Source organism: Diceros bicornis, chromosome 1 (assembly GCF_020826845.1).
Source record: "Diceros bicornis minor isolate mBicDic1 chromosome 1, mDicBic1.mat.cur, whole genome shotgun sequence".
NCBI lineage: Eukaryota > Metazoa > Chordata > Mammalia > Perissodactyla > Rhinocerotidae > Diceros > Diceros bicornis.
In genome coordinates, this window is record NC_080740.1 from 87,009,788 (window position 1) to 87,022,044 (window position 12,257).

The 12,257-nt window shown below is 52.4% G+C and overlaps 1 protein-coding gene across 1 annotated transcript; it reads right to left on the bottom strand.

Annotated features, from left to right (window-relative positions):
- Positions 1-580: 580 nt before the first annotated feature.
- Positions 581-3,680, bottom strand: NKX2-5 (NK2 homeobox 5). The gene is made up of 2 exons (XM_058546223.1): positions 3,236-3,680; positions 581-1,687 (listed from the first exon to the last, which is right to left on the bottom strand). The coding sequence occupies exons 1-2, from the start codon at positions 3,564-3,566 to the stop codon at positions 1,050-1,052; spliced, it is 969 nt and encodes a 322-aa protein (XP_058402206.1). The 5' UTR covers positions 3,567-3,680; the 3' UTR covers positions 581-1,049.
- Positions 3,681-12,257: the final 8,577 nt, after the last annotated feature.

Sequence of the window (12,257 nt, forward strand, 5' to 3'; positions counted from 1 at the left end):
AGCTGAGCAGCTAGTGAGGCCTGGGTGACTGGACTCCATGCCCTCTTCCATCCCGACTGGGCTGGGCAGTTCAGGAAAGCTTGACAAGAGGTTTGGTTCCACTATTCCACCTGTAAAACGGGCTTAGGTGGTCCTCCAAGTGAGACAAGTCACAGTGTGCTCCATTGCATGCCCAGGCCCCTTTGCTCTCCACTTACTGCCCAGCACCTGGAACAGTGCCTGGCACATAGCAGGGTTCAAGGAGGTGAGGTCGGGAGTTCTGGGCAAATGCCCTCCGTCTTTGAAGTGTGACCCGGGATCAGTTCTACCAGTCCTGGCTATTTGCTCACAGGCAAGTTATTAAACCTCTCCACGCCTCAGTCAGCTAAACTTGAAAATAGGACCTCCTTTTTGGAGTTATTAAAGAGGACACGAGACAATCCCAGAAAGTGCCTAACCAAGACCCAGCGGGGTTTATTATTATTCCTATCAATTTGCTCAGTGACTGCCTTTGCCTGTGAGTCAAGACCAGCCGGCAGGCCGCCTCCGCCTCTGAAGCTGCATCTGCCGCGCCGCGAGCTGAAAGAAGCACACATGCGGGATGGGCGCACTCTCTTTAATGGGAAAGGGATTCTCGTTTCTTACAGCAACAGGTAAAAACATAAATACGGGTGGGTGGGCGGCGGCAAGGCAGCAAGGGCCCGGGCGCCGGGCCCAGGCTTGGGGAAAGGCGGCCGGATCTTAGGCCCAGCGCGCTGGGGCTCCCGGTCCCAACTGGCCGGTGTTTGGCCGGATGGGGGTGCCCGTGGGCATCGGAAGGCGATCCGGGGCCGACGGCTAAGGCACCAAGCTGCGGGATCTTTCACCCGCAAGTTGCGTAAACTCGGCCACAAACACTCCCGCGCGCCGGAACAAAGGCGCAGGGCGCAGAAAAGGCTCCGAGGCCTCTGCGGAAGTGAATGCGAAATCCGAGGGACGCAGAGACGTGTCGGAGACCTCCCTCCCCCCGGGAGTCGGTGCCCCTCTCTAGAGGTGGGATCGGTCGGGGGCGCCCCAGGCAGGTCCCTTCCCTACCAGGCTCGGATACCGTGCAGCGTGGACACTCCCGAGTTGCCCTGCGGAATCCCGGGGCTCTGCACTGCGTTCAAGTCCCCGACGCCGAAGTTCACGAAGTTGTTGTTGGCAGCGGCCGTAGCCGACTGAGCCGGGGGTGGCCCGGCCGGGTAAGCAGCGGCGCAGCTGTAGCCAGGGCTGCAGGCCGCGCCACCGTAACCCGGATAGGCGGGGTAAGCGTTATAGCCGTAGGCGTTGAGGCCCACGCCGTAGGCTGGCGCGTAGGGCGCGGAGTCCCCCAGGCACGGCTTGCCATCGCGCACCAGCACTGGCACCGCGATCCTGCGGGCCGGCGGCGGCGGCGGGGGCAGCCCCACTAGCTCCAGAGTCTGGTCCTGCCGCTGCCGCTTGCATTTGTAGCGCCGGTTCTGGAACCAGATCTTGACCTGCGTGGACGTGAGTTTCAGCACGCTGGCCAGCTGGTCGCGCTCGGGAGCCGACAGGTACCGCTGCTGCTTGAAGCGCCGCTCCAGCTCATAGACCTGAGCCTGAGAAAAGAGCACGCGCGGCTTCCTCCGCCGTCGCGCCCGCGGTCGCTCGGCGCTGTCTGCCTCCGGCTTCTCCAGCTCCACCGCCTTCTGCAGCGCGCACAACTCTGAGGGGGAACAGAGAGGCAGAGAGACGCTGGGTCAGAGCGGCCTGACCCGCGGAGCGCCCGCCGGCTAATGGGCCCTAGTGCGAGCCACCCTGTACTGCCTGGAGCGCCCAGCTTGGCTGCGGCTCGCCCTGCCGAGTGCACCGGGCGCCGTGGACCGCTCGGTGTCCTCTCGACAGTCGGCATTTGTTGAAAGTCTACTATGTGCCGGGCACGGCTCTAGGCACTGGAAGACAAAACAAGAGAGGTCCTTGCCCTCGGGTAGTTCACATTCTGGTGAAGGAGATGGATAGTGACTTAAGATTTCAGGCTGAAAGAAAATAAAACCAAATGATGCGCTGGGGTGAATTAGATTAGGGCTACTTTGGTTGGAGAAGTTAAATGAAGGGAGACTGAGGCCTCACCCCAGGGTCGGTCACATTGTCTCAAAGTTATGGAACCGAAAACCAGAAGGCCAAGGGGTGTTGTTTTGGTGATCGAAGGCTCCCGCGCAGCCGCCGCGGAGTTTTCGCAGAGCCCAAGAAGCCACGGGTGGCCTCAGAACCTGCCCTGCCCGCGTGCTCGAGTTGGATTCGAATTGATAGCGACCAATTCAGCTCGCCGTCCCAGCCGGCAGCTGTTCCGGGGCCTTCTCTCTGCTCCTAGACAAACCTTTCTAAGCTCACAGAAAGATCCTTTCGGGGCTCACAGCGGCCCTTCGCCCGGCGCCCCGGCCTCCCCGGGTTCGCGCGCAACCCGCTTTGGGCCGCCGTCTCCCCAACGCGCCCCTTTCCGCGGCTGGGCCAGCCTGCCCCCGGACCTTGGCATGGCGTGCGCGGCGATCCAGCCACCTTCCCCAGTCATCTCCTCCATTGCCCCGCGCGGCATTTTCTAACCTTTTCCCGGAGAGAACTAGGCCCTGGCCGTCTCCCGACATTGTGCTGGAAACATAAAGCTAAGTCAGATTCCTGAGAGTGCGCAGAATCCCTAAGTCAAGACTCTTGTTCCCAAAGATTTCACTCTCCTGGCGCAAAGGAGGAAAGGCCCCAGAAATCCGGGTTACAGGTGGGCTACAGAAGGTCCTGGACCCTCCTCCAGTTGTGCGCCAAAGCAGGACTGCTGTGCAGTATTTTAATTTCTGTTCAGCGGTTTTCCTCAGATACTCAAGAGACCCTTAGATCCAAAAGATATTTTTTTTTAAAAAAACTTTTGATATAGAGAATATCTCTTTCTTTCCCTGTTCTGCCTACCACAAACCAATCGCTCAACTTCATAACAGATCCAGGAGCAGGGCTGCCGCTGCCTGGGGCTTTGTTAGGCCGAAAAAATTTTTTTCCTTTTGTCTCTTGTTTCTGATCATCTCAGTCCTGCCTTTCCTCTAAACCTCCGATTGGACGCAGGGCGCGAGGGCCCTAGCGACAACCTCACTTCTCAGACTCTGAGCCCCCTGCACTCGGCCCTCCGCCCAGGCACTCGCGTCTCCTCTACCCAGGCCAGAGTTTCTTGGCGGCGGGGTTTGGGGACGAAAGCGACCCCACAGTGGAGAAGGAGCTTCTGTTTCCTCCTCACCTTTCTTATCGCCTCGAGGGTCCTTGGCAGGGTCGGGGTCGCCATAGGCACGCGGATAGAAGGCCGGGGCGGCCGGGAAGGCAGGCGCGCACTTGGCAGGCGAAGGCGCGGGGCCCAGCTCGGCGCGCAGGTCGGGGAGGCCAGGCGCCGCGGCCTCCGGCCCCGCGTAGGCCTCGGGCTTGAAGGCGGCCAGCATGCAGGAGGCGGGCGCCAGGGTGGCCTCCAGGCGCGCCGAGAGCTCCCCGGCGGCCAGGCTGCGCTGCTGCTGCTCCAGGTTCAGTATGTCTTTGACCGAGAAAGGCGTGGGCGTGAGCGCAGGGCTGGGGAACATGGTGGCAGCGTGCTTCTCACAGCGCCAGGTGGGCGGCAGAGAGAGGCGCTGCCCACGGCCCCTGGCAGCCTCCCCGCATGGTGCCCGCCGCTCGCCCGCGCACCCGCCTTCCTGCTCGGGATGTGGCCGGGCGGCAGGTAGTGCGGAGCACAAGGGGCAGGAGAGGCGGGACCAGGCCGGAGGAGGGGGATTCAGCCTGCCATTGGGCCAGGGGCCGCGTTGACAGGAGCGATGAGCAGTTTCGTGTCACCTAATATAGTCATACGGCTCTAAAAAAAAAAAAAAGAATCCTGCTCAGCTTTTTAAAGGGGCCGCGACGCATTTGGAAGGCTCTCCTTTTGCTCCTGCAGCCTGAGATTTTTCCATAGTATTAGCCCGAAAACCCCACTACCACGCATGCACAGGGAAGGACCCCATTCTCCGAATCTGGCGTCTGGGCTGCGTTGGATGGATCTGGGATTTGAAGAAAAGTTCCTCAGCAACTGAAACAGAGTGGGAGAGTGAAGGATTGAATGGGGAGCTGGGGGAGGGGAGTTATTTCCAGGAGTCTTAAAGGCTTTATTACTGAAGATGTCTCTGACTGGGAAGACTCTGAATAAGGAAAGCATGGGGGAGAGAGTTTGCTGGGGTGATGGCAGGAGGGGAATATTTCGGGTTTCTGTTTGGCTTGACTATAGGGCCAGTCATGCCCCAGTAGTCCCCCCTTCCCCAGGAGCCCAGACCCTGGGGGCTCCTGGGTGAGTCAAGCAGAAAGGCAAGGTGGGTGGTTGCCAGGTGGAGAGTGGCCACCTCCTACAGTAGTGCAAGTTATACACACACACCTCCAGGGGGCGCCAGTCACTGCCAGTCTCCTCCCAGAGAGATGACCCTCCTCTTAATAATGAAACTAATCCAGAATCACAGTCAGTAGGCTCAGTTACCCAGAAGAAAGCTGTCTCCCAGGGCACCCTAGGTTATCCTGTTCTGGACACCACCATTCGTGCCTTCCTCTGTCCCCTACCCTCCCTGCCTAGCAGCAAGGCCTCCAGGCCTCTGCCAGCTCCAGGGCCTCATGCCCCATCCCAGGTTTAGCTCTGGGCCAGGCGGGGCTCCTCTGAGCCCAGCTTGGCCGGGATTTCTCTGAGGTCTCTGGACTGCTGCCTAGTGGGGCTTCCCGGTGGCGACCGAGCCAGGTGCATGGGAAAAGGGCAGGGCAAGGGAGGTGTTTTTAATTTTTAGCTCAGGTAAAGTAGGGATCTTCTGTCAGACAAATCTGCCAGTGTTTCAGGAGCGAAAGCTACCTGGCCAGATCCTGCGCCTGTCCTCCTCATCCCTCTGGGTCCCTTGGGAGAGCTGATGAAAGCTTCGGGCCCTCCTCTCACTTCCAGAACACTGCAGAAAGGCATTCTATTTTGTGTGCAATTTCAGGAAGGATCCAGGCAGGCAGAATAGCCCCAGGTTAAGGTCGCGGCCTTACCCTATCTTTGTGTATGGCGAAGCTTGTCAGGGGAAAAGCGTCGATTTCCCACGACCCGAGCTTGTGTGGGGAAGGCGCGGGCGGGGCCCGCGGATGTGCGCGCAGAGAGCGAGTTGAGGACTGGGGAAGAAGCGGTTGGGAGCAGAAAAAAGACGCTCAGGGCCAACGGCAAGCTAAGGACAAGGCTCCGGACCGAAGACTCCAGAATGTGCGCTCAAGGCGCCGGGGAAACGCACAAAGCGGGGGGACAAGGTGGTGTCCGTCAAGATCAAGAAGCTTAGGGCGCTTGAGCGGGACGACGAGCCGTCGGGCAACGCGGCCAGGAAGGGTGCAAGTGGAGTCAAGCATAGGCCTAATGTTGGGACCTTTCCAGCCCCTTATCAAGCCCACACTCCCAGGGCCTGTGGCCTCCGGGCTAGGGCGAAGGAGAGAGGAGCTCTGCGCGGCGTGCCGGAGGCTCTGAGCACTCCGACCCCGGCTTCCAGGCGCCAGCCGCCAGTACTAAGCCTTGGTCGCCGCGGCGCAATCTCCATTCCAGTTTTCGAGCCAGGGACGACGTGCGGTTCTGGGATTGTTAGCTCGGTTTGCGGAGAGATGCCTTTTTCCAAAGGTGGGGGGCTCTCAAGCCCCAGCAACCCTTGGCACCCACCCACCTCCCAACCCCCCAAACCGGATTCTCCCTCGACGGATCTGCAGATCAGTGGCCTCTCTTCGGCCTTTCCTCGCCACGACTTTTGCCCAATGTTACAATTATTGCTCTCAACTAACTTAGCTTGGGGGCCCGCCTCGCCTTTGAAGATTGTTTTTGGGGAGTGGAGAGGATGCCTATCGCCAAGGCGGTGACGTCTGGCAAACGAGCCACATCCGATTCAATTAAACGTCTCGCTGAAAAGAGCTCGGAGCGAGGGTCCTGGGAGCGCTGTGAAGTGAATCGGCTGGCCGGGCGGCTCTCGATGACAGTTTGAAAGATTAGTGAGAGCCGACGCCTGAAATATTACCGTTTAATGGGGGACATCGAGGCTGCATCCGGGATCCCTGTTTTTAGGTTTCGTGTGTGTGTGTGTGTGTGTGTGTGTGTTTAAAAGAGATAGTTCTGGAGGAAGTAAAAAATTCAGCATTTCCTCTGCAAATCAAGGCGCCGAAGATTTATCACCTATTTCGGGTATGGGGGTTCCCAGGGCTGACAGATAGACCTGTGGGTCAGGTGTCATGAAAAGGGGAGGAAACAAAACCCTCCCTATTTGGACAAAATCTGTGACTTCTACACCTCCCACCCCCTCTATGAATCCGATAATAATTTCTCTTGGCTCTAAAACAGGCCTTAGCGTTGCCAGAGAGAGGAAACCGGGGCAAAACCGGATAAATACGTGCAAAACAGAAATTGGGGCGACCCATGCTGGTCTGCGAGCAGAAATGTCCAAGAACAATTTCGAACTTTTCTTTGCAGTCTTCACTGTTTGAGTGAGAAAAAACTTTGTTTGCTTTAAATAGAAGTTGCAATGGTTGGGGGTGGGGAGGGACGAAACTTGATTCTCCAGCCCCACCAGGGACGCATCTTCCTTCCCGAGGGCGGCTGACCCAACCTGGCCGCCTCTCTAAGCCGCACTTTGGCCAAACTAGCAGGGCAAACAAACAGCCTTCAGACCAGAGAAAGATAGAAAGAGAAAAAAGGAGGCTGAGAGGAGAGATCAAAAATCTATCTATTTCCTTGCCTTTTAAAGAGTTAGTGCTTTCAAACGAGCCAAATTCCAGGATGACTTGAACGCATTCTGCGCACATAAAATATTATTAATTGAAAAGCGATCGGCGCGGCCCGAGCCGGCCCCCCTTCCCTGCAATCAGCAGGGTCGGCCGCAAAAGGTATATATGATTAATTGAAAGATAAGCTGGAACTATCACCGGGAATGTCATTAATGCGCCGGGGAGACGTCCATTGGAGACAGGCGGCGTTATCCGCGGCTTTATCTTCAACAACGCCTCGCTCTCCGCCCGCGCCGGGGAAACAGATGGGGGTTTCTGTCTGGGACGCTCGCCCCATGTTTATATTTTGGGAAGAATCGCAACTCGTGGGAGTCCCCGGCGGGCCCCCTGATAAATGAACATTAGCACTTTTTCGGACTACTGTATCAACAAAGGGGCTGCGGCGCGGCAATAATTGGCGAGAAAGCAAACAGAGGGCCGAGAGCGCGCCTCTGCTCTTCGTCCGGCTGATGGATGAGCCGCGGCGGCTGCGCGCCCAGCTCCGGCCCTCGCCCGGCTCCCGGCCCGGCCGCGGGGCCCCTCTGCCGCCCTGGCTTCCTTCCGGCCCGGGGTTGGGGGCGGGGGCGGCTCTGAGGGCTCGCCCGTGGCTCCTGGAGAGTCCGGCGGCCTCCGCGGCACCGGATTTCTCCTGCCGCGGCATGCGCCTTTTTTAGGTAGCTCAACCGGGACCAAATCCTCCTCCTGCCGCCGTTTCTAACACGCTCTCACCTGTGTCATCGCTGATCCGCTTATCTCGATTGCTCTGCACAGGAGACAGGCTCAGAGAGGTGAAGTGATTTGCTCAAAGTCACACAGATGGGAATTGACAGTGTCAGGATTCGAACAGAGGACTGACTACCGAGTTGGGAATGTTCTCTTTTATTGCACGTCGCCGCCTCCTAGAGCCTCACCCCCTGGAGAGGAAGCAAAACACTAGCCCGCATACACCCTACTCAGCTGGAGAAGAGGACCAGGCTGTTGGATTTGGGATGCTGGGTTCCCCAAAACCTTCATCGACAAGGGGGGCTTCCAGCATTAAGTTCATTTGAGAGAGAGAAAGAAATTTAAGATATCTCCTCCTCCACCTCCTCCACCTCCTCCTCCTCCTCCACCTCCTCCTCCTCCTCCACCTCCTCCTCCACCTCCTCCTCCTCCCCCACCTCCTCCACCTCCTCCACCTCCTTCTTCCCCTCCTCTTCTTTTAGTAACAGCTTTATTAAGATATAATAGATGTAATTCACATACCACATAATTCATCCATTTAAAGTATACAATTCACTGATTTTTAGTATGTTCACAGAGTTGTGCAACCATCACACTATTAGTTTTAGGACATTTTCATCACCCCCAAAAGGTACCTGTAGGTTTTAGCCATCAACCCCAACTCTCTCCCCCATCTCCCATCTCCCCAGCTGTGGACAATGACTAATCAGTCTGCTTTTTGTCTCTCTAGATTTGCCTATTCTGGACATTTCATACAAATGGAATCATATAATACGTGCTCTTTTGTGACTGGCTTCTTTCACCTAGCATAATATTATCAAGGTTCATCCATGTCGTAAGATGGATCAGCACTTTGTTCCTTTTTATGGCAGAATTATATTCTATTGTATGGATATACCACATCTTGTTTCTATATTCATCATTCCTGGACATTTGGTTTGTTTTCACTTTTTGGCTATTATGAATAATCCGGCAGCCCACTTTACCCTAAAATCTGAACCTTTAGAGGCCTCAGGAAGAGTCCCCGACCCCCCCATAATTAACCCTATCTTTCCCTGAAGGCTGGCTTCATGGGCATGCATGACCTGTGCTGTCACCCAGGGCCTGAGCCTAGAAGGGCCCTGTGCTCTGCTGTTGCTGTCTTGAAATTCTTGATAAGTTTTGAACATGAGGCTCCACATTTTTATTTTGCGCTTGGTCCCACAAATTATATAGCTGGCTCTGCTTTCTTGGCAGTCTGAGCAGAGCCCTGGAAATACCATCTTCATATTCCAAAGGCCCTGTAATCTATCTGGCTTTGGGCTTCGTTTGCTCCAGGGTCTAGCCCCTGCTATTCATCTGGGACAGGCAGGAAGTCCCCTGAGATGATTTAAGAGCTGTCTCTCCAAGGTTGCTTGGCCATAGGAAGGGCCTGGGGCTCCCCGATGGGGAGAGCAGAGGGCAGATCCACCTGGCTGGTGGGTATTGTACATGTAGTTGTGTGAGTGTGTGTGTGTTGGGGGGTGGGCAGTGAGGGGAAGGGCTGAAATAGTGGGCGAGAACTTGCACCCAGCCTCCCAGTGACCCACAGCCTAGTCATTATTGGACGCTTGGTCTGATTTCCTGCATCTTTTTACCCACATTGCATGGGTGCCCACCATGCTCCAGGTGCTGGGGTTGCACAGCCCAAGACACAGACCCTGAAGGAGGCAGAGTTGTACCACAAAAAGCACTGGACTATGAGCCAGTACTGGGTTCTGGTCCTGCCTCCATCACTGATTGGTTGACCTTGAGCACATCCTTTTTCCTGTCCAGGCACCAGTTTCACGGTTGTTTCCTTGGTGGTGTTAGGTGTACCTAAGGTCCCTTCCCAGCTGTGCTATTCTGGGAAACATCTCAGGTTGTTACCTGGACTCGCCTGGGTAGTGGGAGGGGTGGAGAGCCATGTTGGTGGTTGTCTAACCTACAAAGTGAAACTGGTTAAGATGGGAAATTGTCATCCCTGCCAATTTTGATATTATGCTATTTTTGGGACTGTGGTCTATACAACAATAAACATCCAAAATAAAGTGAAAGTCATGTTAGGGAAAGGAACATGGATTATTTTTACACCAAATACATTCAATTCCAGACTGATTAAAAATTTAAACCTAAGAAATAAAACATAAAAGTGCTATAGATGATTAAGATAATTTTGGAATGTTTATATATTTGGGAGGGTGGATGAGGAGAATTAAAGACCTAGAAACCATAAAAGATGAATTACATATACCTGATGGCATAAAAAGAAACTTGTGCACAGCAGAAAACACCATAAATAGAATCACAGAGAAAACAACATACAGTTAAATGCTAGAAAAACTGACAACAAAAAACTGATTTACTCAATATGGAAAGAGTTCCTGTAAATCAATAAGAAAATGACCAAAGAAAACAATTGACGAATTGGCCAAGAGTTACAGAAACTTGCTGGTAGAAAGAAGAAAGAAGGAAGGAAGAAAGAAAGAAAGAAAGAAGGGAGGGAAGGGAAGGGAAGGAAGGAAGGAAAGAAGGAAAGAAGGAAAAAACAAAAAGAGGCAAATGTTTTCACTTATCAGATTGGCAAAGATCAAAAAGTTTGATAACTACTCTGCCTAGGTGTTCTTTTACATTGTTGATTGGAAGTGTGAATTGGTAAATCTCTTTGGAGAAATCTGATACTATCAAAATAAAAAAGATGTATCCCTTCACTCTGAGCCTACTGTTGTCTTTAGAGCTGAGATGGGTCTCCTGGAGGCAGCATATTGTCAGGTCTTTTTTTTTTTGCTGAGGAAGATTCACCCTGAGCTAACATCTCCGCCAATCTTCCTCTATTTTGTATGTGGGTCGCTGCCACAGCATGGTCGCCAATGAGTTGTGTAGGTCCACACCCAGGAACCAAACCCCAGCCGCCAAAGTGGAGCTGGCTGAACTTAACCACTCGGCCACTGACTGGCCCCCCGAGTCTTGTTTTTTAATCTATCCAGCCACTCTGTGTCTGTTGATTGGTGAATTCAATCTATTTACATTTAGGGTCGGCCCGTGGCTTGGCAGTTAAGTGCGCACGATTTGCTGCTGGCGGCCGGGTTCCAATCCCGGGTGCGCACCGACGCACCGCTTCTCCCACCGTGCTGAGGCCGCGTCCCACATACAGCAACTAGAAGGATGTGCAGCTATGACATACAACTATCTACTGGGGCTTTGGGGGGAAAAATAAATAAATAAAATCTTTTAAAAAATCTATTTACATTTAGAGTGATTATTGATATATGAGGGCTTTATATTGCCATTTTATCTTTTGTTTTCTGATTGTTCTATATTTCCATTGTTTCTTTTCTCTTGTATTTCTGTCTGCCATTTCAGTTTGGTGGTTTTCTGTGATGTTTTTCTCAGTTTCCTCTTTATTTGCGGTTTGTGACTCTGCTCTGATTTTTTATTTTGTAGTTACCATGAGGTTTGTATAAAATATCTCATAGATGAGCTCGTCCTTTTTCTGTTGATAGCATCTTATCTCCATTAGCCTATGCCACCCAAGTGCCCATCAACAGATGAACGGATAAAGATATGGAATATTACTCAGCCATAAAAAAGATGAAATCATGCCATTTGTGACAATATGGCTTGACCTTGAGAATATTATGCTAAGTGAAATAAGTCAGATAGAGAAAGACAAATACTGTATGATTTCACTCATATACGGAAGATAAACAAACAAACACATAGTTAAGGAGAAGAGATTGGTGGTTACCAGGGGGGAAGGGGACTGGGGGCAGAGGGAGAGAGCTAAAGGGGCACATGTGTATGTTAATGGATGGAAACTAGACTTTTGGTGGTGAACATGATGCAGTCTATACAGAAGCCTAATATAATGATGTATACCTGAAATTTACAGTGTTATAAACCAATGTGACCTCAATAAAATAAAATTTAAAAAAATTAAAAATTCATAAGCCCTTTGAACAAGTATTTCCACTTCTAGGACTCCATTCTATAGGTATATGCACACAAGAAAAGTATTTTCATTGCAGTTTTTAATTAAAAAAAAATCAAAACCTCAAAAAAACCCCAATATATCTATTTTGGTGACTGGTTTAAAAAAATTATGTTCTCTGGTGGAACAGAATAGCAGCAGCCTTGAGAAAGAATCAGTTTCATTTATATGTACTCTTATGAATATATTTTGAGATACATTAAATATCTAACCAAATTGCAGAATTTGTGTTTTAAATACAGGCATATGTACATATATATGGTTCTACAGATTTCTTTTGGACAATAAACAAAATGGTAATGAAAGCTTCTAGAGAAGAGATGGGGGGGGCAGTCAGGAATAAAACATTGTACTTTCCATAGCACATTTTTTAGAACAATTTCCTTCTGTTTTTTGTTTTGTTGTTACCAAATGCATGTATTGCCTTAAAAACATTTTTAAAAACCACAATCAAGGTAAACCCCAAATGTAGTGAATAAAGTTAAACCTTCATAGAAGGGGAAGAGACTCTTGGGGCTGTGGAAATAATCCAGGCCAGAATCTCCTGGGGTACATGTTACAAATGCACATTTCTGGGCTCCACCTCTCATCCTGGCATTTACAAATCAAAGGTGTGCAGAGTTTGAGACAGCAGCTCAAGCAGCAATCCAGTGACTTCTCAGAGAGGGGCCTGGAGCTAAGCCATCGGCTGGAGGAAGTCTGAGGAGAGGGGTCAGTGGAGCCCCAGAGACAGGGGAGTGGGGTGGCCTTTATCCAGCACCCTGCAGGGACAGGACCTCGGTGG